Source organism: Kogia breviceps, chromosome 10, assembly GCF_026419965.1.
Source record: "Kogia breviceps isolate mKogBre1 chromosome 10, mKogBre1 haplotype 1, whole genome shotgun sequence".
Lineage (NCBI taxonomy): Eukaryota > Metazoa > Chordata > Mammalia > Artiodactyla > Physeteridae > Kogia > Kogia breviceps.
This window is the reverse complement of record NC_081319.1, coordinates 82,890,822-82,917,573: the sequence shown is the minus strand read 5'-3', so window position 1 is coordinate 82,917,573 and position 26,752 is coordinate 82,890,822. Positions and strand designations below refer to the sequence as shown.

The 26,752-nt window shown below is 42.2% G+C and overlaps 1 protein-coding gene across 1 annotated transcript in view; it reads left to right on the top strand.

Moving 5' to 3' along the window:
* Window positions 1-26,752, top strand: part of PKHD1 (PKHD1 ciliary IPT domain containing fibrocystin/polyductin) — a 420,109-nt gene that overhangs the window by 27,470 nt on the left and 365,887 nt on the right. Inside the window, exons 16-26 of the mRNA XM_059075914.1 lie at window positions 966-1,055; window positions 1,486-1,576; window positions 2,322-2,464; window positions 3,792-3,922; window positions 4,682-4,857; window positions 7,588-7,726; window positions 10,076-10,203; window positions 12,402-12,586; window positions 13,483-13,605; window positions 14,823-14,928; window positions 16,076-16,348. Coding sequence (XP_058931897.1) covers window positions 966-1,055; window positions 1,486-1,576; window positions 2,322-2,464; window positions 3,792-3,922; window positions 4,682-4,857; window positions 7,588-7,726; window positions 10,076-10,203; window positions 12,402-12,586; window positions 13,483-13,605; window positions 14,823-14,928; window positions 16,076-16,348 — 1,585 coding nt within the window. The remainder of the gene's footprint in view (window positions 1-965; window positions 1,056-1,485; window positions 1,577-2,321; window positions 2,465-3,791; window positions 3,923-4,681; window positions 4,858-7,587; window positions 7,727-10,075; window positions 10,204-12,401; window positions 12,587-13,482; window positions 13,606-14,822; window positions 14,929-16,075; window positions 16,349-26,752) is intronic.

Below are 26,752 nucleotides of genomic sequence, written 5' to 3'. Positions count from 1 at the left end.
AAAGAGATAAGGTATCCATCCAATAGGGTTGAGAGGACTTTTAAAAACAATGCAAAGTCTTATTGTTGATCTGCCCTGATTTATGGACTTAGTTTCAGGAATTTAAGTTCCTGGTAAATCTTCCTTTGGAAACATATTCCCCAGAGAGGAGATAAGGTCACCCTAACACCCACACTCATGTATGCATGCCTGTGAGCAAACACATACAAGATTTCATAGCTTTTTGACCCATTCAGATCCTATTTCCCCGTATATTGTGTTTTCTAAGTCTGCTTCGTAAGGGTCAGGGGCCTTTGGGGTCTCTTGGTTGTGCCCCATATTTTGGTTGAACAAGTTTGGTGTGCTTTCTTTTTTTTAATTGAAATATAGTTGATTTACAGTGTTGTGTTTGGTATACTTTTTGTTGTCCACTTTTCGGTGTACAAGGATGACTGCATATGGACTGTGCCTCTTAAAGCTTACGGTATAATAGTAAAACATGCAGATGAAGAACCATAGGACAAAGGAGAAAACAAGTAGTATAAGATGATAGGTCTCACCCCATTACAAAAGTGGGATGTGCCCAGCAGGGAATGCAGCGGAAGCAAAGCAGAGGCTGAATCAGCCTCTGAGAGGGTGTGACACGCATGGGGCTGCTTCTCCCTCCCAGGCCACCCCTGGGAGGGAGCTCGGTGAGAAGAGCTGAGAGTGGGCCCGTCAGTGGTGACATTTAGGTGTCACATTCTAAAGAGAAGGAGGGGGGCAGGCATCAATGGGGAGATAGACATGTATATTCTTCCAAGAAAAGTTTTCATTACATGATGACACTTGTGTTCTCCAGATAGTTCTAGAGGATAGTGAGTTTAAAAATTGAAATTGTAATAAAAAGGACATAACAAGCCAGGGAGGTATGTCCTGTGTTTCTATGTTGTCTCCCTGGTTCAATGAGGACATGTTCTTTAATCCCATCACTCTTGACTTTTCAGATGCTGATGGTGTCTGGCACAGGGAACTTCTTCCTTACCTGGGACAATGTCTCTAGCCAGCCAATCCCTGCAAATGCCACGGCCCATCAGGTGGGAACCTTCTTTTTTTTTTTTTTCTGCGGTTCATGGGCCTCACTGTTGTGGCCTCTCCCGTTGTGGAGCACAGGCTCCGGACGCGCAGGCTCAGCAGCCATGGCTCACGGGCCCAGCCGCTCCGTGGCATGTGGGATCTTCCCGGACCGGGGCATGAACCCGTGTCCCCTGCATCGGCAGGCAGATTCTCAACCACTGCGCCACCAGGGAACCTTCTTCACTTAGCAGAGGTGGGGGAAGTAAAGGTGGTCTTTCTGCCCATGGTAGGAACTCCTGGTTGTTTTTCTTTCTTTCTTTTTTGGCCACACTGTGTGGCTTATGGGATCTTAGTTCCCCCATCAGGGACCGAACCCAGGCCCTCGGCTGTGAGAGTGCCGAGTCCTAACCACTAGACCTCCAGGGAATTCCCTGTTTTTCTTTTTAACAGATTCAAACAGCCCTTGAGGAGTTACTTGCAGTTAAATGCAAACTGGAACCCGTTTCAGCGAACATCCTACTCCGGCTGGGATTCGAACAAGGTATGATCTCTGGTTTGACAAATTCCGACCCTCTTTTTCCTCCTTGTGTTCTTTCTTTCTTTCTCTTCTTCTTTTTCTGTCAAAGGGGAACAATCTTCATTTCCTCTCCCAGGTGACTCTGTTAAGAGTCAAATGCAAATATGGAAACTGGATTCGGACCCTGAGTGCTTGGGAGGGAGCTGATTGGTGTGGGAATCGGAGAAAGAAAAGGCATCCTTCCCGAGCTGTCAGGTGGAGCAGAGTTAGAAACCAAGGATGCTGGGGAGCTGGAATAAGGAACTGTGTCTCGTGCTGTACGGTGGGAAATGGGCAACAGACATTGCAGGGAAACAGCAAAACAGTGCAAATCTTGTTTAACTCAAATTGCATCTCAAGTAAAGGAATTATACATAAGACAGTAATCTAACAAATTCTAAAAATGTGAGCGTATGGTTTAAAAATACTAAGGTGAACTAAGTTACAGTCAACACTCTTAACCTCCTTGCTTCTCAATAGTTTTTCTGTGTCATGGTATACATAGAAAAGGGTAATAGATTTTCGATGCTGTAGGGCAGACACAATGGGTTTCTCATGTCTGGAGCCTTCAAGCTGGGGGGTGAGCTGACCATTTCGAGCCCTGCCCAGCTTGCCCAAGGGCTGAGGGGTCAATGTCATGGCGAATCCATAACCCATTCCCTGCAGACATGTTGGGAAACTCTATTTAACATTTACACCCATTTTCCTATTTTGTTCGAAATGCATCCAGGCCTGGAAAGTTCCAGCTCTGATGGGCACCTCACCAGTGGGACAGAGCCCTTCTGTGGGAGGTTCAGCTTCCATCAGCCTCGACACCTTGTCCTGACACCCCCAGCTGCCCAGAAGGGCAACCGGCTAGATCAGTACACACATGTAAGTAGCAGCCTTCGTGCTTGCAGGCGAGGTGGGTAGGGAGGGATTGGAATTATTCTCTGGGGTTGAGCCTGGAGAAGCACAGTAGAGTGATTGCTGTGCCTCTCAGGGCTTTTCGGGCTGAGATGCTAGGTTTCAGGGGTGAACAGACACCTCTGGTCCTCCCATTAGCTAGTTGCTGCATGGAAATGCCTTTCTGTTAGCTGAGACCCATAGAAGTTTTTCTACGCTGTAGTATTTTCTTTGCTCTCCAGGTATGAGCGCCGATTCTACAGTCAGACTCTGGTTTTGAATTCTGACTCTATACCCTGCATGTCCTCCATGTCTTACTTTAGTTTACTCATCTGTGAAATGGGTAATAATGAGGTTTGCCTTTCAGGATTTAGGTGAAGAGTATATGAGATAATCCAGTAAAGTGCTTGGGCAGTGATTAGGACTCATTTTAGGATAGTTTTTATTATTTGTCATAGTTATTGTTATTGATGGATGGACTGACACATTCCTTCAATACCCCTCATATCCTTGTGTCAATAGCTCTGCTGTCCTTCATAAAAGAGCGCAGCTTACTTGCCGTTTGGGAACCAGAGTGAACCTTCTTGGGGTGGCTGAACCGTGGTAGTGGTTTCATGTCCTTTCCTAGTTGAATGGAAGAGTGAGAGCCAGGACTGAACGGTTCAGGACAGGGCACTGCCCGACTTCCAGCCTTTCCTCTACAGCACAGGCTCCCAGCGCTGGGTGGTGGGGATTTTGCCCCATGGGGAGAATTGGCAGTGCGTGGAGACATTTTTGGTCACCCAAACTGGGGAAGTGTTTGTAGCATCCAGCGGGTAGGTTCTAGGAATGTTACTAAACGTCCTACAATGCACTGGGCAGTCCCCCTCACAGAAAAGCATTATCTTGTCCCAAATGTCAATAGCACCGCAGTTGAAAAATCCTGCCATATAATTTTACTTAACTCAGAGTTAGAAGCCAAGGATGCTGGTGAATTCGGGTTAAGGAGTGAGGTTCAGAGAGGTACAGTGACTCGCTCAAGGTTGCACAGGCATCGGCGTCACAACAAGGGGTTTCTATTGATAATTGAGATGCTCTAAAATCCTCATGGCCGCGCACAGCGTTAGGCATTGAATAACCCTCTGTTGGATGAATAACAATTTGCTCTAAACGATTTGTCTCTCCAGCTAGACCAGTAAGCTCCAGGAGGGCAGGAGCGGGCTGGCTGTCTCTCTGAGCACAAGGCAGGTTCTAGGGAGTAGATTGTCCTTGATAAACAGTGCTTGAATTGCTGCTTCTTAGTGACAGAGCTGAAGGACTTGTTTGGTGTCTCTAGCTGTGCCTTGCATACAAAGGCCACATGAATACGACGCTGACGGTGACAGTGTCCTTCACAACTGGCTTTCAAAACACCGTTAAGAAGAACGTCACCTGTGACTGGAGTCTCGTGGGGGCCAGCCCTAACAGGTAGCTCATCTGCGGGCAGGTGTGGTGGGAATTCTGCCAGCTGGGTTGACTAGCTTTCCTGGGGACAGTGGCCCACGGGAGGTACTAACTGTCTCTGATATTGGGGACTTGGATACTAACTTCAGCTCTGAACACATTTTATTTGGTAAAGAAGTTTGACTTAAGAGCACTTAGTTGTTACGAATCTAATACTCCCCAGAAGGAGTCTGACATTTCTCATAGGGATAGAATCATAGACCACCATATTTGGAATAGATTTTAGGGAACATTCCTTGACGTTACAGGTGAGAAAAATTGGGGCCCGGAGAATTTGTGATTCACCAAAATTCATTCAGCGAGTGAACAAAGATGCTGGAATATAATTCAGCATCCTGATCTCTTGATTCAGCTGTCTTTCCACATCTCTTAAGGGTTTTGTAAGTGTTTTTAAACTTAAATAAGTCTGGAAATGTCCAGAGTATTAATCTTCCCTGATAGTAGAGCCTAACAGGTGATCTGCTTAAGACACATAATCATACTGTAATTTGAAAGTACTGCTGACATTGTTATGAATGGATGGTGGACTTAAACATGATTCACTCGTGTTGCATCCCAGCCAAGCTGAGCGCATCTTGGATGGATGCTTGTACCGTGGCAGCCATGATGGATTGGGTCTCCTGGCTGCGTGGTCCTCAGGCCCAGGTTAGAGAACTGGGGCTCTCAGGAGAGAGAACTGCAGTGCTCACAGGAGGCCTGTTTCTGCTCTGCACTTGTTTTCAGCTGGCAGTTCTCCTGCACCGACCTCTGGAAGACGTGTGTGCATCGCTCCGTGCAACTCCAGCCACCTCCCGCAAACTCCCCAGTGCTGGTTCATCAGATTTATCTCCAACCTTTGTCTCCGGAGATGGGCATGTTCTATGTGGATGAGATTATTATTGCAGACACAAACCTAACAGGTGATTATCAAATCCACTCTCCTCCATGGACCTGTCCATCAAATGCCGTCTTCAAACTTTTCTGGAGGGGCTGCTTTTCTATTAATGGTGAGAGAACATATGATTCTCCATCTTTTTTGCCTCGATCCTGGAGAGAAGATGGAATTGGAATTCTGTGTCCTTGGCCCCTATATCTCTCTAACTAGTCCCCCCCCATTTATTCCAATGCTTTCTCTTGCTTTGGGTGTCTGTGATCTTACCCCAATATTACCACTTTCTTGCTGAGGGGCCTTGGTTTTCTCATCCATAAAATGGGCTTAATGAGGGCCCTACCCCACTGGATTACTATGAAGAATAACTGAAGTATAGTGTAAAGCACTCATCATGGGTCCTGACTAGTAAGTGCTCAATAAGTGTAATCAATTATTAGTACTATTATCATTACTGTTGTTAAGCCAGCAGGATTTCTCCACCTCTCCATCTGTTAATATCTGTCATACAAAGTGCTATAGGGAACACAGCAATATCTGGCCCTCTAAATGGGCCACAAGTCTGATTTACAACCCTTAGGACAGACCTGGTGGGGGTTGGAGGGTCACCGCATCCGCACAAGAACAGCCTCGTCTTTCCTTCTCCCCATCTGGTTCCTCTCACACATCACTCAGAGCTCAGGCCTGGCTGCTCTCTGCACAAAGTCCCTTGGCCTCTCTTGGGTGCAGCGCTCTCACCTGGCTTTGCTTGTGTCTTAAGGGCAAGGTGCTCATCAGGGGTTCTCTTGAGGCCACGTGTGATGCACATCCTGGGGACAGAAGCCCAGACAGATGGTGTGGTTTGCTCGCAGGGCCTCCAGGCTTCCAACTTTGTTCCCTCTCTCTTTTCTGTCAAATCCCTTGTGACTCTGGGCCTCGGCTTTCCTGCTTCTCATAGCTTCTCTGTTTTTCCCTCTCCAAGGAGAAAAGTATGGAACAGGGCATTTGCATTCTGATTTTCAAGTGTGCAACTTTTTAATCTTTTGCCTGGAAGTTGTAGAGCTGGGGGCAGGGGAGCGTGGAGGTGGGGGGTGGGGGTAGGAGAACTCTCTTTCAGCCCTGAAAATACATCATCTCTGATGCTCTTCAGAATTCCATCTCTTATCTGTTTCAGTGATGTGAGTGTTTTGGGGGTATCTGGGTCAGAATGCGTCATTGCTTATTTCAAACTCTGTTTGTGTTCTGACACACAGAAAATAATATTCAAATGGTGTGCTGGGGTAACCATCTGAGTGTCTTGGTCCCCAAGACAGCTGGCTGGGGCCTTTGGTGACCCCAAGAGCCACCCAGATTCCCAGAGCACTGAGGGGATCATTACTGCATGCACTTGAACCCACTGACTGGACTGGGAAACTCAGGACTGGATAATAGGTGTCATTTCCCTTTATCCTCCCCAAATCCTCAAATCCTGGGATCCAGAATCCTTTCTCACTGCCATCACTGCTTTGCCACCAAATGCTGCAGTATCTGGAGCCATGTAAGGGTGAGGTGGGAGGGGAACAGGGAGGCAGAGACAAGAAAGATGGGAGATGGCTCGGGTAAAACCATCTGTTTCCCACTGTCCAGTCATCCTGCTGGCCACAGGTTTCCTCTGAGTATTATTTAATGGTAACATAAACTCTACACAGTAGGGCTCCATATTCATAGTTAATTGTCTGACATCTATCTGATCAGCTTAACACTTGGTTATATTCTCCCACCGAATGTCCTCTATGAAAGTTATTTTCATCTAGTGGTAGCTACCAAATATTTCTCATTTAATTCTCAGAACCCCATGAGATGGTCCTATGATCCCCCTCTATAGATGAGGAAACCAAAGCTGACAGGATACTAAGTGTCTTGCCTCAAAGCAGCTGGGATGTGGGGGAGATTAGAACCCAGAGATGGTTGACACCAGAGCCAAACCTTCAATGACTCCATACTCAGCTGAGCAAATAAACTTTTATTGAGCCCTTACTCTGTGCCTGGTGGTGTGCTCAGCGTTGGGCCTGCAAAGACTGCTTCGACTGTACAGACTTGGAAAAGAAGCTGCCTTTACATGGTGCCTGGTAGGAGGAAAAGAGGATATTAAACTATATTTGCTGGTCATTTAAACCTGCCATCCCACTAAACTCTCCCTGCCATGCAGACTGATATCTGTCATGAGTCCCACTTTATCAATGAGAAAACAGAGTCGTACAGAGGTTATAGTGATTAGCCAAATAGTAACCCAATAGAAGTGGAAAATAAGGATTTGAACACTGGTCCATCTTAAAGCTTGCACTCTCTGTGCACACATGTTGACGCCATGCTGGGGATAAAACTCAGGTACCTCTAGTATGTGCTTTGTGTGTTCAGCTTGTGTTCCTGGAGCTGCCAGGCTTTGGGAAGAAAAGGAGGAAAGGGGGCAGTCCACACTGCCATAGATGAGCTGTGTGTATGTGTGGCGGTGTCGTGGTGGGAACCTCCAATGATACAGGCAGTGATGCTTGGCTGACTTGGGGCTTATTGAACTTTGCTGTAGAATTAGTCATCGTCTCCTTATACCATGACCTTGCATTTTCCTTTCGCAACGAAATTCCTACTTCCTCTTCCTTTTCTCTTCCTGGCAGCAGGTAGGTAGGAATCTCTGCTTTAAGTATATGCTGGGATGTGAGTAACTCAGCCTTTCCAGCGGGGACCTTCCACACAGCAGGTCTTCCATCTTGATTTACTTGATAATGATTGGATCATTGGTCTCTAGTTTCTCAGGCTGACTCTGGAACAGCTCGCCCTGGCGGGAATCTGCTGGAATTGCTCTCTGTGGTGGGATCCCCTCCCGTCTACAGTGTGACCTCCTGGTTGGCAGGGTGTGGCTTGGAGCTCCCGCTCATCACTGCAAGGTAGGGAACCATCTTTGCTCACCTCTCCTTGCTTAAAATTGTTAACTGCCCTTAGAAGACACAGAGGTGAGACTTTTTTTTTTATCAGGAAAAGCTACCTGCCGTGTTGCTCAAAGCAATAGTTCTCAGTCTTAAGAATGCCGTATCAGACTTACCTGGAGGTTGTGTTAAAACACAAATTGCTGGCCCCTAACCACACCATCGTAGTTCAGTAGGTTTGAGGCAGGACCTGATAGTTTGCATTTCTAATGAGTTCCCAGGCAATGCTGATTCTATTGATCTGGGGACTGACTACATTTTGAGAACTAGTTCCTAGTGAATTTGTTTACAGGTAGTTGTATTTTTATGCTTTTCAGAGGTTCACATTACCACGGTTGGAGAGGAAAACCTTGTTCCTCTCCTTCCATTCCCCATATATTAATCTTATTGGAATCATTTGAGGCCAAAGGAAATAGTCAAAGGAACAAGACAAGCCAGTTCTAAGAGCTCGCCACCAGATGGCACTAGAGCATCGATTCTTCAATAATCAAACCTCTGGCCACAGTTTACAAAGCAGTAACTAAAAATCAGTCTCCTCCAAGCACTTGGAACACATGTATGCTGTAATTTGTTCTTTTAAATTCACTAAAGTCCAAGGAGGATGGGAAGAATTGAGATGCCCTGTCTTTAAAATTTCTTTTTTTCTCCCATCTCTTTCTAACATGTTTTGAAATGAGTTCTCCTTATACTATGCTTTGAACAGTGTGTGAAAAGTAGGCAAAGAAACCTTGAATCTGTGCTCCATTTTCCTTGATTTAGAGTTTCATGGGACTCTGGGCAGGACAGACACACAAATCATCAATAGAATGAAGGAGGGAAAGAGCTTCAATGGTGGAGAGGGAGCTGTCAGATTAGCCAGCCCGTGGTCCTGTGCTCCAAACCTACTGAATTATGTAGTTATTAACTATGAAATGATGGAGTGTAATTTAGGTACACACTTAGAGGGGTCTTCACAACCTCCTTTTTTTAAAATTCTTTATTTTTGGCCGTGTAGCATTTGGGATCTTAGTTCCCTGACCAGGGATCAAACCTGTGCCCCCTATTGTGGAAGAGCAGAGTCCTAACCACTGGACCACCAGGGAAGTCCCCCAACCTCCCTTTCTGAGTTTTCCCCAAGTCCCTTAGTTCCTTCTGGAAGCCTCCAGCCTGAGCAAGTCAGGACAACCTTCAGAGTGGCCCCCCAAACAGATAGTATCAGTCTATTTCTGTATGGTTTAAGTATGCACATCACTATGTAGCACTTAAGTAATATTATTGATTGAAATCACACATGTTTGTTGTTGAAAATTAGGAAAATACAGAAAAACACTAAGAAAAAGTTACAAAGCACTCACTCCCTCTGCTCAGAGATAACTTCTGTTAATGCATTGGATCCGTATTCTAACAGCTTTTCCCCAAGCAGTTTTTACATGCATATATACATGTATACGTTTACTTTTAAAATCTCAGATCAGGGCCACACATAAGATACTATATTTGTAACATGCCCTTTTCACCTACTGGTATAAATAGAATATTTCCCCATTTCATTAAGCCTGCTTCTAGATATGGTTTTTTTGGGGGGTTTGTTTTGTTTTTTTGCGGTACGCGGGCCTCTCACTGTTGTGGCCTCTCCCGTTGCGGAGCACAGGCTCCAGACGCGCAGGCTCAGTGGCCATGGCTCACGGGCCCAGCCGCTCTGCGGCATGTGGGATCCTCCCGGACCGGGGCATGAACCCGCGCCCCTGCATCGGCAGACAGACTCTCAACCACTGCGCCACCAGGGAAGCCCTAGATATGGTTTTTAATGGCTGTATAGTATTCCATCTCATGGTGTGTCATGGTTTATTTGACCTATTTATTGTATTAAAAGCAGGATTAGTCAGGCAGCGTGTTTGCATTGCAGGTGCTGGATAAGGACTCCACTAGATGGAGTGGACTGTTTCTGCTGGGGATACTGAGTGCAGAGGATCTGTGGACTAGGGCCCAAGTTTTCATCTGACTGTGCAAATGCGGTTAGAGAACACTGGGTTTTCCTTCCACTCTGCGTCAGGACCAGAGCTGTGGAGACCAGAGTCATCACTCATTGCTCTGCATCCCTGTGCTTCCAGGATCAATAGAGGGGAACTGTGCAATGCCCTAAAGAACCCTCCTCATATTTACCTTACATTTCCTCTGCTGTGGTGGGAGAGGGGTGCCCAGTATTTGGGAGCTTGAGCTCATGGTCTGGAAACATGGGAGACCGCTGGTCTTTGAGCTGGAGCTATGTTCTGTCTGGAGCAGCTGCTGGAGGGTCCCCATGGTTAATGCTTTGCTTCTGATATGTCACAGCTCTGTGCCCACTGGAGGAGTAGAAGAAGGGTCCGGGTCGGTCCAGGTGACAACACAGAGACTACAGGGGACAAGTCCACCTTTAGGAGGATACTTTCGCATCCGGCTTTCTAACACAGTGATTCCTGGTAAAGGGGCCATTGGGAGTGCAGTGTTTCTCGTTTTACAACATCCTGCCAGGCAGGGTGACAGTCTTAAAGTTATTTTGTTTTCCAGTGTCTGAGAATGACCTTCTTAAAGTCAAAGATCTGGACAATAACAACAGCATATCATTGTTAATGTGATCCCAATCTTTCAGTTTTGTAGATGTGGAAACTGAGTGGATTAGCATCCTGGGGCTGTCACAGCAAATTATACAACCTTGGTGGCTTAAAATGACAGAAATTTATTCTCTTCTAGTTCTGGAGGTCAGAGTCCACAGTCAAGTTGTTGTCAGGGCCACTCTCCCTCCTCAGGCTCTAGGGGAGGATCTGTTTGCTGCCTCTCGCAGCATCTGGTGGCTGCCAGCATCCCTTGGCTGCGGGCACATCACTCCAGCCCCTGCCTCCCTGGTCACACTGTCTCTTCCTCTTCTGTGTATGAGTGCGTTTAGGGCCCACCTGGATAATCCAGGATGAACTCCTCTTCTCAAGATCCTTAACCACATCTTTTGCTTTATAAAGAAATGTTCATAGTTTCCTGGGATCAGGGCACTGACATATCTTTTTGAGGGCCACCATTCAGCCCACTATACTCAGGCTTGCCCAAAGCTCATAAAAATAGTTGATGGCAGGGTCCAGGTGTGAACTTGAGGCTTTGCTTCTCAGTTCGGTCCTCTTCTCTCTAGAGTTTCCTAGGCCAAAATCCACGGTAGCCACGGCCCTTCCAAATTAAACTCCACAGTGACACCACATGATATTGAGGATTTTAGGAATCATAACACGTGTAGAAAGAGCTTTCAGCTGCGATGAGGGTAGAACAGTTTCTAAATCTTCAAGTACATACACAGCTCACAAAGGACAGGATTAGACGTGATTATAATATGTTATTTATTTGGTAAAAACATAGGGGACTCAGAAAGGAGGCTCAGGAGAACTCAAGAATGGCCATATAAAAATTGGCACATGGTCCAGGAGTCTTCTGCCCTCTCAAGCAGAAAGATGCTGGACTTGCAAAGAATCTTCTTGGCTGGAGGAATGGAGTTTTTACTCTAGTAGGGAAAATTAGGAAAAGTTGATGGCCCCTGGGCTATTGGAGTCTGATAAGTGGGTGAATAAGTGCATCAGAGCCCTGGCTCTATGAAGCCCACTACTGTGCTGCTTCCCTTCTCACAAATGAGAAAGCTGCAGCTTGTCTATAGAGAGACTTTTCCTGCTGTCACATCCTGTTACTGATACTCCTCACCTCACTGCCTGTAGAACAACTGGGGGGAAAGCCAGCCTTCACCTGGCCATTTGCAATGGCCCCCAAATGACGTATAAAACCTTTTTTAAAAAGATGAGAATTTTGTTTGCATTTTGCAAATACAGTGGTATTTCACTAACACTCCAGGGCAGTGTGGGATTCCAAAGGAAAGCTCTTGAGTAGGTAGAAGACAACGTGGGTTTTAATCTAAACCCCTCTCGCTTGGTTGACAAGCTTCTGAATCACACTGGGTTTCGTTTTCTTCATCTCTCAAGGAGGTAGGTGTTAGGATATTTAGATGACCCGCCTCACAGAGATGTTGGGAGTACCTAAGGAAATGGAAACTTTCGGTAAAGCATGAAACAGCGTTCAAACACAGCAAGGCTTAAGCCCAAAGTGCTGTTATTTCTCTATGGGGATGTGAGATGGGGAAGCAGGTGGTTGGGCTTGAAGGGAATTGTAATGGAGAAACCGAAGTTCAGTGCCAACATTCCTCAGCTTGGTTGGCTAAGTTTTTATGGGTGTCAGCTGCTTTGTGCCTTCCCTAATCCTTGTGAAAGGTGGCCGGCCAACTTTTCCCTGTTCACAGGGCCAGCTAAAATTTTCTGGGGTAAACCCAATATTTAATTAGACTTTCAGGGATTACCAGGGTGTCTGGAATTTACATTTTGAGTTGACAGTTGAGATAGGTTTGTCTGATGCGATTGTGTTCTCTGCTTGAGGGATGTGATGCTGATTAAAGGGACCATGATATAAAAAGTGAGCACCTGCTTATATTTGCCCTAAAAATGGCTTAACCGGACTGAGGATTTTCTTGCACTTGATGGTCTCTGCATGTGTAGTAGGCATTCTGATGTGTATTCTCTGCTATCTTGATGATGAGATGCTGCAAAGTGGACTAATTAGTGTCCTGTACTTTTTATATCATGACCTTCTCCCACAGCTGTCCCTGTGCACATCTCAGCTAGTCACCTCCAAAAGCTCTTACAAACCAATGCTGATGACTTCACATCTAGGTACCTTAATGTCAGTGACTTCACTGTGACAGAGGATCTAAAGTCTTGCTATGAACATGTGTGGACTCTCTCCTGGTCCAACCAGGTTGGGGACTTGCCCAACTTTATAAGGGTATGTATGGTATCCCTTTTGGTTTTGTGGATTTGGTGCTCTGGAGCAATTTTGTGAAAAAAAAAAATCAGAATTATATGAATGAAAACTCATGATTTGTGAATTTTGTTGGAATATTCAAATAAAGTGGTTCAATGATCTTTCTGAAAGTTTTCAAGACGTATCTTATATCTCATATTCCTGATAAAGCATTTTAAACCCAACATCACCTTTTCTAACTTGATGTAGGTAGAGAAGTTGTTGGTCAGTGTCCACCATACAATAATTCTACATCTGTTATTGGATAATTTAAGCAGATGTGATTGACTTAGATTATCATGAGGCAGATGGCACAGCAGAAGGAAGTTTAGGAAAGGATTTGCTGTCTTTGGATAATGACAAAACCAGATGCTCTTGCATATTTAAGGTTTTAAAAAATAATCTAACGATCATCTAGCGTTTGGTTTTACGAAGTGAAACCCAAGATGAAATTTTATTCTTGTTATTTGGTATTGCGGGTCATCTGGTTTTCAAACAAAATCCTTGGGTGGAGATGGAGGAAGGACAGGAGTCATCTCATGACACTTGTTTCCTGACATTTTATCTTAATATTTTGGATTGAAAACTTGTAAAATAGAAAAGCACATGGAAACAAAATATCTCAAGACTTAGAAAATCAGTATAGTGTGCATTTTTTGGGGGTAACTCTACTTGCATATAAATATTCTTCTAGTCTACTGGGGGTTTCATTAGCCATTACTGTTAGGTTACTAGATTTCAAACCCCTGTCTCTCCATTTTCACTTTCTAGCTATCTGATTATCTTAAACAGAATGTGAAAACACCCTTTGTTATTTGTTTTAAGCAAGATTAGACTTCATTCCATGGCAGAATTCACCAGAACTGTAACCATCTTAGGTATCTGATGAAAACCTAACGGGAGTGAACCCTGCTGTAACCACTCGTGTGGTATATGATGGTGGAGTTTTCCTTGGACCCATATTTGGAGACATGTTGGTCACTGCCAACCAGTACACTCAGGTGAGAGCGGATGGGCCACCCAAAGTGAAGTACTAGTTTCAGGTCTACTGCAGCCCCTCCTGATTTGTAATGTGGACCAATCCTAAGGGTCAGCTTTCTAATTCACAAAACAGAGACAGTTGTGGCTGTGCTTCTCTACCTCCACAGGGTATGGAGAGTACGCTGAAAATATAAGTGCTCTGTAAATACAACATCCTGTTATTATAATTATTGATGCAACTATGGTACCAAAAATAGAGAACCTCTCTAGCTACATATGATTTGTACCTCCACACAGTGGCCTTGGAAAGTAAATGAGCTAAGTCAACCCTTTAAAATGTCCTTTGCTATTTCCCATCTGCCCATACTCTTGTTATAAGTCATCTGCTTTTAATTAGAGACAATTTTGAAATGCAAAAACTATAAAGAATAATATAACCAACACCTGGGTACCCAAACGAGGATTAACAATTGCCAACATTTGATGTATTTATTTTATTTTTATTTTGGTCTTTATGAATAACGTGAAACATTACAGATGAAGAGTTTCTTATCACCTTTGCCTTCATGCCATCCCAGTACCCCTTGCCTTATAAGCAAACACTATCATAAATATAGTGTGTGTGCTTTTAATCCTTATTTTATATGTAGAGAATCAGAGTTCAATCTTTTTCACCTTTCTTATCTTCAAGTCTTGTAGAGTTCCATTAGATTAACCTTAGTCCCAGTGAGAGGAAAAGACATATAATTTATTCTTGGGGACCTCCCATTCTAGGATAAAAAAGACCCCAAGCCAAATGTCCAAATACACTCTGATCTTCAGTTATACATCCATATAGCAATGGTAGAACAGAGGTGCCTACTTCACTGGCATTTACCAGCAAAGACAGGGCTTTTCACAGGAAGTAGGTACTCAGTTGAAAATATAAAGTGATAAAAAGTTCTTACTCAGTTTGAATTTACTTCTATGTGACAGAGAGGGAATTTACTCCAGATTGAACATATTTAATTGCAAACATGTTAGGCTTCCACATATTTACCATCATTTTAAAAAAGCCTAACATGTTTGGAGTCATGCTTTACAATTTAGGGTCTATTACTGGAAACTAGAAGGAAAAAAAAGAGAATAAGTGAATCATTAACACATTTTAATTTGGGCAAACTTCACAAGTACTTTATTAATACCCTTGAGCATATGAGACATGTACGTTTGCTTTTAATGCTTTGGTCTTTTCCAGGTAGTTGTGCGAGTGAACGACATACCAGCTCATTGTTCAGGTTCCTGTTCCTTCCAATACCTCGAAGGGTCAACTCCCCGGGTCCACTCTGTGTGGTATGCCCTTGGTATGATGTGCACTTGGCATTGAGATGGGCGTGAACTTTATTTTTTTATTGAAGTATAATTGATTTACAATGTCATGTTAGTTTCAGTACAGTGATTCAGGTTTTTATATATATATATATATATGCTTTTTCAGATTCTTTTCCCTTATAGGTTATTACAAATATTGAGTATAGCTCTCTGTGCTATACGTTAGGTCCTTGCTGGTATTCTGTTTTATATATAGTAGTGTGTATATGTTAATCCCAACCTCCTAATTTATTCCTCCCCCACCCCTTTCCCCTTTGATAACCATAAGTTTGTCTTCTATGTCTGTGGGTCTATTTCTGTGCATGAACTTTAGACTAAGAGTGATTTGTTGGAGGCCGTGTACTTGGTGATGTGTGGGTAGAAGGTGTGTCCGTTCATGGGGTGGATGTTGAGTGATGCAGCAGAAGGTGAATTTTTTAGCCAATCTAAATGAAATAGTTATGATTTGAAATGGTGGATTTAAAAAAAAAATTTCTTGGGGCTTCCCTGGTGGCGCAGTGGTTGAGAATCCGCCTGCCGATGCAGGGGACAGGGGTTCGTGCCCCGGTCCGGGAAGATCCCACATGCCGCGGAGCGGCTGGGCCCGTGAGCCATGGCCGCTGAGCCTGCGCGTCCGGAGCCTGTGCTCCGCAACGGGAGAGGCCACAACAGTGAGGCCCGCATACCACAAAAAAAAAAAAAAAAAATTCTTGGCTGCATCGTGTGGCATGTGGGGTCTCAGTTCCCCAACCAGGGTTTGAACTCGCACATCCTGCAGTGGAAGTGCAGAGTCTTAACCACTGGACTGCCAGGGAAGTCCAGAAATGTCCAGAAATGGTGGATTTTTGATGACTTAAAATGTTGTATTCTCTTTGTCCCTTGTTCTGAAATATTCTTTATTTTTATTTTTTTCCCCATTTTTTGTTGACTAGTGATTTCTCATCACTAGTTTGAGAAAATTTAATATGAGGGCTCTATGCTATTAAAATCAATATAGATTCCAATACATGAGTCAGCATTTAATTCCTTGAATTTTGGGAGAGGAAGGTGAGAGGGAATGAATATTTGATAAAGTTCTTGTAAATGGAGTGATATCACTGAGAAATGATTCCTTTCTTTTAATTTCTTTCTTCTTTTAAGATGACATTGACCTACTTGTCTATATTACTGGAAATAGTTTCTCTGGTGACTCCGAGGCCTTGCAGGTTACAGTGAACAAAACAAGTTGCAAAGTTATTTTCTCAAACCAAACGAATGTGGTGTGTCAGACAGGCCTGCTGCCCGTAGGAGTGCATCAGATTTCAATGTTGGTGAGACCCTCTGGTCTTGCCATCAATGCCAGTGGAGGAGGCCTCTTCCTAAACGTGGAGCCCAGACTGGATGCTGTGGAGCCTTCCAGAGCTGCAGACATTGGTAATTCGGGGGCACCTGCATTGCATCTGACTCTCTGAAGCTTGCATTCTTGCCAATCTGCGGGAATCTAGTCCTGCCATGTAATAAATTCTGTAGCCACTGCGATTCACAGCTTTCTGTTTACTGCCATCAGCATTTCTTCCAATGAGTAATAGACATTTGAGCCCTTAAATGAACTCACTTGCCACATAAAGGACCATAGTTTGGCTGATGGTGTCACGTATCACTGGGTCAATCATTGAGTCATTGGGACAATCTGATCAAATGGAAATGACACTAGGAGGGGGAGTTAGGACATGTGCCTGGGTTTTCAGCCTGCCAAAGTCAGAAGTGTGACCTTAGAAGTTTCAGATACTTCTGTGGGACTTAGTTTCCTAACAGTGATGAGGATGGGCACAGGATCGTTTACCGAGCACCTCTTCTAGGTAGTCGCACACCCTAAATGCTTACAGCTGCTGGAAAGATGGAATTATTATCCACATGTTTTCAGATGAGATAAAAGTATTTCTAAGAGAAGAGTGACTTGCCCAAGGTTTCCTTATTGAAAGAGGTGGAGCTAGGTTGCAAACCAGGATTGTGGGACGCCAAGGCTCCTGCTGCTTCTACCTCACCATGCTGTCTTACCCATGCAATGGGCTGAACAATGCTTAGACCTCTTAGTTTTTTTTTTTTTTTTTCCATTGGTAATATTTTATTTTATTTTATTTTATTTTATTTTTTTCTGTAGCACGTTGTACTTTATTTATTTATTTTTTAACATCTTTATTTGAGTATAACTGTTTTACAATAGTGTGTTAGTTTCTCTTTTACAACAAAGTGAATCAGTTATACATATACATATGTTCCCATAACTCTTCCCTCTTTTGTCACCCTCCCTCCCACCCTCCCTATCCCACCCCTCTAGGTGGTCACTAAGTACAGAGGTGAACTCCCTGTGCTCTATGCTGTAGCTTCCCACTAGCTATCTAATTTACACTTGGTAGTGTGTATATGTCCCTGCCACTCTCTCACATCGTCACAGCTTACCCTTCCCCCTCCCCATATCCTCAAGTCCATACTCTAGTAGGTCTGTGTTTTATTCCCATCCTACCACTAATCTCTTCATGACATTTTTTTTAAATTTTTTAAATTTTTTTAATTTTTTTTATACATTCCATATATATGTGTTAGCATACGGTATTTGTTTTTGTCCTTCTGACTTACTTCACTCTGTATGACAGATTCCAGGTCTATCTAGACCTCTTAGTTTTGAGTGAGATTAAAATGAGCCAACAGGTGGGAAAGTCCCTTGAAAATTAAAAACATTTGCAAATGTGAAGTACAGGCCCGGCCCACTAGAAACTTAGTGGGTGTTTCACAAATGTTTGTAAAATGACGTACACTCGGATACTTGGCTAGCAGGCAAAGCCAACTACCATTTGAGTAGTGGGGTATGGAGACGTCAGCGGGGCTTGCCAGCATCAGCCCCGTGCATTGGGTCTTAGTGCCATGGCAACCAAGGATCTCCCCAGGCTTTCTGAGGGACACAACCTGTTTAAAACAACCCAGCCAGACTGCAAGAATCTCAGGAACACTCATGCTTTATATGTTAATATATGATTTTTAGAGCATAAACATTTTTCCTTAATGCCTTGGATTTTTGTCATTGTTTATTCTGCTGGCCAAAGATTCGTGGCTTAGAACACTTATTAAAGTAGTGTTTCCTGGCTACAGATTCATTGTTCAAAGGAACAGTTGATTTCTGAATTTACTTGGCCTTATAGAGTAAATCAAGAGGCCTGCTTTTTTCTTCTCTGCACATAAAACCGAACAAGCTTGCCCTTATTTCTCAGTGATTTAAGGAGGGAGCCAGATGGTCTGTGGTGCTCAGAGTGAAAGATCACAGTCTATATTAACCCAATAATTATTGGTTTGAGTCTTCCCACCAGATATATAAGTGGCTTTGATCTTCCTATAAAGTTACCTTTGCAGTTCAGGCCACACCATCCTTCCCCACTCGACTCCCCCACTGGACTGCAGGTACCTCCAAGGCAGACAGGTGACTCAGTCAGCTTTTTCCTCTACACAGAGTGACTCACACAGGCAGACTGGCCAACTGTCCCAGTTTCCTGGGACTGAGGGGTTTCCCAGGACGCAAGACTTTCAGTGTTAAAATTGGGACGTGGAACTCTAAGTGCTAAAACTTGGAAAGTCCCAGGCAAACTGAGTTGAGTTGGTTACCCTATCAGGGTATGCTGTACCAACAATACATGTTGAAGGGTTTGTCTAGGAGGACTGTACACCACCCCCTCTGTATTTTAGTGAAAGATGGAAAACTCAGAGAAGGGATAATGTTGGGTAGGTCCCAATTAATCTCTGGTAAGACTGAGGGAAAGGGAAGGAGAGAGAGATTTTAGCTGCTACTTTCTTTATTACTGGATTTAAACTTTTCCTCTGAACACTTCCTCCACCCTGCCACCTACCTAGTACCAACCAGTATCAGTCCATCCATCCATCCATCCATCCATCCATCCATCCATCCATCCATCCATCCATCACTCAACACTGACCAAGCCACCCTGTGGAAAACCCTGTGCCAGGTGCTGAAGACCTTGGTTCTCAAAGTGTGGTTCTGGATCAGCAGTATCTCCATCATCTGGGAGCTTGTTAGAAATGCAGTCTCAGGCCCCATCTCTCACCTCCTAGTCAATCTGCATGTTCACAGGATCCTCAGGCAATTTCTATGAACAGGGCAGTTTGAGCAACACCGCTATTGGGGATTTAAAGAGCCAGGCTGAGTCCTACCAACAAGGAATTTACAGAACAGTTGAGTATGTAATGAATACATGTAATAATGTGATCAGTAATATTCCAAATCACAACTTGCCCATATGCCAAGTGCCATTAAAAGGATTTTTTTAAAAAATATTGGTTCATTTCTGTGTGTTAGGTCCTAAGGTGTGGACCCTTATGAGGCACTTCAGCTTTCAAATGGGAATGGCATTGTCACTGCCTCTCCAACTTTTAATTATTATCAACAATAATAATGACAACAATTTATTTAGCTCTTACTATGTGCCAGTCACTATGAATGTTGAGGATACAATAAATTGAAACAAAGTCCGTGCTCTCCTGGAGGTACGTGTGTAAGAGAAAAATCTAGCAGGGGAATAGTGACAGAGGGAGTGGTGGTTGTGATAGGATGGTCACTGGCATTGGAGAAATGACAAGGATGTCACTGGAGGATGGAGACAGGGAGGAAATGAAGGAATGAGTCCTGGGGAAATCTTGGAGGAGATTCTAGGCAGAGGGAACACCAAATGATAAAATCTTAGGTCAGAATGAGCTCAGCTTGTTCCAGCCAAGGAGGTTGCTGTGGCTGGAATAAATTGAGTGAGGGGGGTGGTAGGAGATGACTGGGAGCAGATCATATGCCTTTAGAGGCCATGAAAGGATGTTGGGGTTTTTTTGTTGTTGTTTTATTTTTTTGGTTGTTGTTGTTGTTTTTGGCCATGCTGTGTGGCATGTGGGATCTTAGCTCCCTGACCAGGTATTCAACCTGCACCCCCTGCAGTGGAAGCTCAGAGCCCTAACCACTGGACTGCCAGGGAAGTCTGAAAGGATGTTGGCTTTAATTCTGAGTGAGACAGGTGCCATTGGAAAATTTTAAGTAAAAAAGCAACATGATCTGACTTAGGCTGCTGTGTGAGGATATACTGTAGGGAGGCAAGGATGGAGGCTACTGAAGCCATCCAGAGGAGAGATAGTGTTGGGTTTGGATTAGGGCAGTATCTCTTAGAAATATATATTTATCATTTTATTCTTGTTGCTTGTGCCTTGGTGTCCTATCTAAGAAACGATTGACCAATCCATTGTCACAAGATTTATGCCTATATTTTCTTCTAAGAGTTTTATAGCTTTAGCTCTTGCATTTAGATGTATAATTCATTTTTAGTTAATTTTTGTATATAGTGTGGGTTAGAGGTCTGTATTAGTTTTCTAGGGCTGCTTAACGAGGTACCGCAAACTAGATGGCTTAAATAACAGAAATTTATTGCCTCACAGTTCTGGAGGCTATAAGTCTGGTATCAAGATGTCAGTGGAGGTGATTCCTTCTGCAACAACCTGTGAGAAAGAATTTGTTTCATGCCTCTCCCCAAGATTCTGGTAGTCTGCTGGCAATCTCTGGCATTCCTTGGGTTGTAAAAGCATCACCCTGATCTCTGCCATTATCTTCACATTGTGTTCTCCCTGTGTCCTTTATAAGCCCCAATTTTCCCTTATTATAAGGCCACTAGTCATATTGAATTAAGAATCCACCCTACTCCAATATGACCTTGTCTTAGCTAACTACATCTGTAATGACCCTATTCCCAAATAAGGTCACATTCTGAGGTACAAGTGGCCAGGACTACAACATATGAATTTAGAGGGGGACACAACTCAGGACTCATCTTCCTGGTGTTGAGCCCTAGGGTTGGGGTGCCCAATATGTGGCTCAAACCCCTTACTCCCCAGGGAGGTCCCTGAGCCTGAGATATCCCCCTTTTCTTCTGTGTCTGCTGCTAGGGGTGTGGGTCCTGAGCTGATTGCTTCTCCTCCCTTCCCACCCAACTCTGTAAGGATTTTCTTACAGCCTTGGTTGTAGAAGAACCTTTCTGCCAGCCTCCAGGTTGTTTGCAGTGAGAGTTGCTCCACATATAGATGTATTTTGATATGTTTGTTGGGGGAGGTGAGCTCTGCATCATCCTACTCTGCCACCTGATCTTCCCAATTATAGCTGTTTTATAAGGTACTTTAATGTCTGGCAGAAGACCCCTTCACTCTTATTTTTGAAATTTTGTTTTCTGGCTAATGTTGTTTATTTTTCATTGAATTTTAAAATCAGCTTGTCTAATTTAAATTAAAAATCTTTTTTTTTTTTGTATTTTTATCATGATTGTATTGATGCTTTAGTTTAACTTAGAAATATACGCCACAAGCCTCTTAGGTAGCCTCATCCACAAGAGGGAAGACAGCAGAAGCAAGAAGCACTACAATTCTGCAGCCTATGGAAGGAAAAACCACATTCACAGAAAGATAGACAAAATGAAAAGGCAGAGGACTTTGTTATTTTTCTGGGGTTTTATCTTGTTCGTTCATCCAGTACAAAGTGAAGTGGAGATAGGCAGTCTTTCAGAAAAAGAATTCATAATAATGATAGTGAAGATGATCCAGGACCTCGGAAAAAGAATGGAGGCAAAGATTGAGAAGATGCAAGAGATGTTTAACAAAGACCTAGAAGAATTAAAGAACAAACACCTAGAAGAATTAAAGAACAAACAAACAGAGATGAACAATACAATAACTGAAATGAAAAATACACTAGAAGGAATCAATAGCAGAGTAACTGAGGCAGAAGAACGGATAAGTGACCTGGAAGACAGGATGGTGGAATTCACTGCCATGGAACAGAATAAAGAAAAAGAATGAAAAGAAATGAAGACAGCCTAAGAGACCTCTGGGACAGCATTAAACACAACAACATTCGCATTATAGGGGTCTCAGAAGGAGAAGAGAGAGAGAGAAAGGACCCAAGAAAATATTTGAAGAGATTATAGTCGAAAACTTCCCTAACATGGGAAAGGAAATAGCCACCCAAGTCCAGGAAGCACAGAGAGTCCCAGGCAGGATAAACCCAAGGAGAAACACACCAAGACACATAGTAATCAAATTGGCAAAAACAAAAGACAAAGAAAAATTATTGAAAGCAGCAAGGGAAAAATGACAAATAACATACAAGGGAACTCCCATAAGGTTAACAGCTGATTTTTCAGCAGAAACTCTACAAGCCAGAAGGGAGTGGCATGATATATGTAAAGTGATGAAAGGGAAGAACCTACAACCAAGATTACTCTATACGGCAGGGATCTCATTCAGATTCGACAGAGAAATCAAAAGCTTTACAGACAAACAAAAGCTAAGAGAATTCAGCACCACCAAACCAGCTCTACAACAAATGCTAAAGGAACTTCTCTAAGTGGGAAACACAAGAGAAGAAAAGGACCTATAAAAACAAACCCATAACAATTAAGAAAATGGTAATAGGAACAAACATATTGATAATTACCTTAAACATGAATGCATTAAATGCTCCAAGCAAAAGACACGGGCTTGCTGAATGGATACAAAAACAAGACCCATATATATGCTGTCTACAAGAGACCCACTTCAGACCTAGAGAAACAGACAGACTAAAAGTGAGGGGATAGAAAAAATATTCCATGCAAATGGAAATCAAAAGAAAGCTGGAGCAGCAATACTCATATCAGATAAAATAGACTTAAAATAAAGAATGTTACAAGAGACAAGGAAGGACACTATATAATGATCAAGGGATCCATCCAAGAAGAAGATATAACAATTATAAATATACATGCACCCAACATAGGAGCACCTCAAAACATAAGGCAACTGCTAACAGCTGTAAAAGAGGAAATCGACAGTAACACAATAATAGTGGGGGACTTTAACACCTCACTTACACCAATGGACAGATCATCCAGACAGAAAATTAATAAGGAAATACAAGCTTTAAATGACACAATAGACCAGATAGATTTAATTTATATTTATAGGACATTCCATCCAAAAACAGCAGATTACACTTTCTTCTCAAGTGCACACAGAACATTCTCCAGGATAGATCACATCTTGGGTCACAAATCGAGCCTTGGTAAATTTAAGAAAATTGAAATCATATCAAGCATCTTTTCCAACCACAGCGCTATGAGATTAGAAATGAATTACAGGGAAAAAAAACGTAAAAAACACAAACACATGGAGGCTAAACAATACGTTACCAAATAACCAAGAGATGACTGAAGAAATCAAAGAGGAAATCAAAAAATACCTAGAGGCAAATTACAATGAAAATACGATGATCCAAAAACCTATGGGATGCAGCAAAAGCAGTTCTAAGAGGGAAGTTTGTAGCAATACAAGTCTACCTCAAGAAACAGAAAAATCTCAAATAAACAATCTAACCTTACACCTAAAGGAACTAGAGAGAGAAGAACAAACAAAACCCAAAGTTAGTAGAAGGAAAGAAATCCTAAAGATCAGAGCAGAAATAAGTGAAGTAGAAACAAAGAAAACAAGAGCAAAGATCAATAAAACTAAAAGCTGGTTCTTCGAGAAGATAAACAAAATTGACAAACCTTTAGCCAGACTCATCAAGAAAAAGAGGGAGAGGACACAAATCAATAAAATTAAAAGTGAAAAAGAAGTTACAATGGACACCGCAGAAATACAAATCATTGTAAGAGACTACTACGAGCAACTCTATGCCAATAAAATAGACAACCTGGAAGAAATGGACAAATTCTTAGAAAGGTATAACCTTCCAAGACTGAACTAGGAAGGAATAGAAAATATGAACAGACCAATCACAAGTAATGAAATTGAAACTGTGATTAAAAACCTTCCAACAAACAAAAGTCCAGGACCAGATGGCTTCACAGGTGAATTCTATCAAACATGTAGAGAAGAGCTAACACCCATCCTACTCAAACTCTTCCAGAAAATTGCAGAGGAAGGAACACTCCCAAACTCATTCTAACTCATCACCCTGATACCAAAACTAGACAAAGATTCTACAAAAAAAGAATATTACAGACCAATATCACTGATGAGTATAGATGCAAAAATCCTCCTCAAAATACTAGCAAACAGAATCCAACAGCACATTAAAAGGATCATACACCATGATCAAGTGGGATTTATCCCAGGGATGCAAGGATTCTTCAATATACACAAATCAATCAATGTGATACACCATATTAACAAATTGAAGGAAAAAAACATATGATCATCTCAATAGATGCAGAAAAAGCTTTTGACAAAATTCCACACCCATTTATGATAACTCTTCAGAGAGTGGGCATAGAGGGAACCTACCTCAACATAATAAAAGCTATATACAACAAACCCACAGCAAACATCATTCTCAATGGTGAAAAACTTAAAGCATTTCCTCTAAGATCAGGAACAAGACAAGGATGTCCACTCTTACGACTGTTATTCAACATAGTTTGGGAAGTCCTAGCCATGGCAATCAGAGAAGAAAAAGAAATAAAAGGAATACAAATTGGAAAAGAAGAAGTAAAACTGTCACTGTTTGCAGATGACATGATACTATACATAGAGAATCCTAAAGATGTCACCAGAAAACTACTAGAGCTAATCAATGAATTTGGTAAAGTTGCAGGATACAAAATTAATGCACAGAAATCTCTTGCATTTCCATACACTAACAACAAAAGATCAGAAAGAGAAATTAAGGAAGCAATCCCATTTATCATTGCAACAAAAAGAATAAAATACCTCGGAATAAACCTACCTAAGGAGACAAAAGACCTGTATGCAGAAAACTATAAGACACTGATGAAAGAAATAAAAGATGACACAAACAGATGGAGAGATATACCATGTTCTTGGATTGGAAGAATCAATATTGTGAAAATGACAGTACTACCCAAAGCAATCTACAGATTCAGTGCAATCCTTATCAAATTACCAGTGGCATTTTTTACAGAACTAGAACAAAAAAATCTTAAAATTTGTTTGGAGACACAGAAGACCCCAAATAGCCAAATTAGTCTTGAGGAAAAAAAAACGGAGCTGGAGGAATCAGGCTTCCTGACTTCAGGCTATACTACAAAGCTACAGTAATCAATACAGTATGGTACTGGCACAAAAACAGAAATATAGATCAATGGAACAAGATAGAAAGCCCAGAGATAAACCCATGCACCTATGGTCAAGTAATCTATGACAAAGGATGCAAGGATATACAATGGAGAAAAGACAGCCTCTTCAATAAGTGGTGCTGGGAAAACTGGACAACTACATGTAAAAGAATGAAATTAGAACACTCCCTAACACCATACACAAAAATAAACTCAAAATGGATTAGAGACCTAAATGTAAGACTGGACACTATAAAACTCTTAAGAGGAAAACATAGGAAGAACACTCTTTGATATTAATCACAGCAAGATCTTTTTTGATCTACTTCCTAGAGTAATGGAAATAGAAACAAAAATAAACAAATGGGACCTAAGGAAACTTAAAAGCTTTTGCAAAGCAAAGGAAACTACAAACAAGACGAAAAGACAACCCTCCGAATGGGAGAAAATATTTGCAAACAAATGAGTGGACAAAGGATTAATCTCCAAAATATATAAACAGCTTATGCAGCTCAATATTAAAAAAACAAACAACCCAATCAAAAAATGAGCAGAAAACCTAAATAGACATTTCTGTAAAGAAGACATACAGATGGCCAAGAAGCACATGACAAGCTGCTCAACATCACTAATTATTAGAGAAATGCAAATCAAAACTACAATGATGTATCACCTCACACCAGTTAGAAAGGGCATCATCAGAAAATCTACAAACAAGAAATGCTGGAGAGGGTGTGGAGAAAAGAGAATCCTCTTGCACTGTTGGTGGGAATGTAAATTGATAAACCACTATGGAGAACAGCATGGAGGTTCCTTAAAAAACTAAAAATAGAACTACCATATGACCCAGCAAACCACTACTGGGCATATACCCAGAGAAAGCAATAATTTAGGAAGACACACACACCCCAGTGTTAACTGCAACGCTATTTACAATAGCCAGGTCATGGAAGCAACCTAAATGCTCATTGACAGACGAATGGATAAAGAAGTTGTGGTACATATATACAATGGAATATATACTCAGTCATAGAAAGGAACGAAATTGGGTCATTTATAGAGATGTGGATGGATCTAGAGAGTGTCATACAGAGCGAAGTAAGTCAGAGAGAGAAAAACAAATATTGTATATTAATGCATATATGTGGAACCTAAAAAAATGGTACAGATGAACCGGTTTGCAGGGCAGAAATAGAGACACAGATGTAGAGAACAAACGTATGGACACCAAGAGGGAAAGTGGCAGGTGGGGTGGTGGTGGTGGTGGTGGTGTGATGAATTGGGAGATTGGGATTGACATGTATACACTAATATGTATAGAATAGATAACTAATAAGAACCTGCTGTATAAAAAATAAATAAAATAAAATTCAAAAGAAAAAAGTATGCCACCTTACAATGTTCACTCTTTCCGTACATTTACTTTAGTTTTCTTTTTAAAGTTTTAACCCATCTGTTATGTTTGTCAGCAGCATTTCAAAGCTTTCTTCACATTTCTTCATACTCTTGAATTGTTCTTGTCAGGATTGTTTCCAGATATTGTATCTTTTATGTTGCTCTTGTATGTTGACTCTTCTTCAACGTTATTCTTTAACTTAGAAGTTTATTGTAGTCTTGTCCTGAATCTTAAGGGCATGTTTATATATTTAACTTCAGGGTAATATTCCATCTAGTCACATGCTCCTGCAAGAGTTTC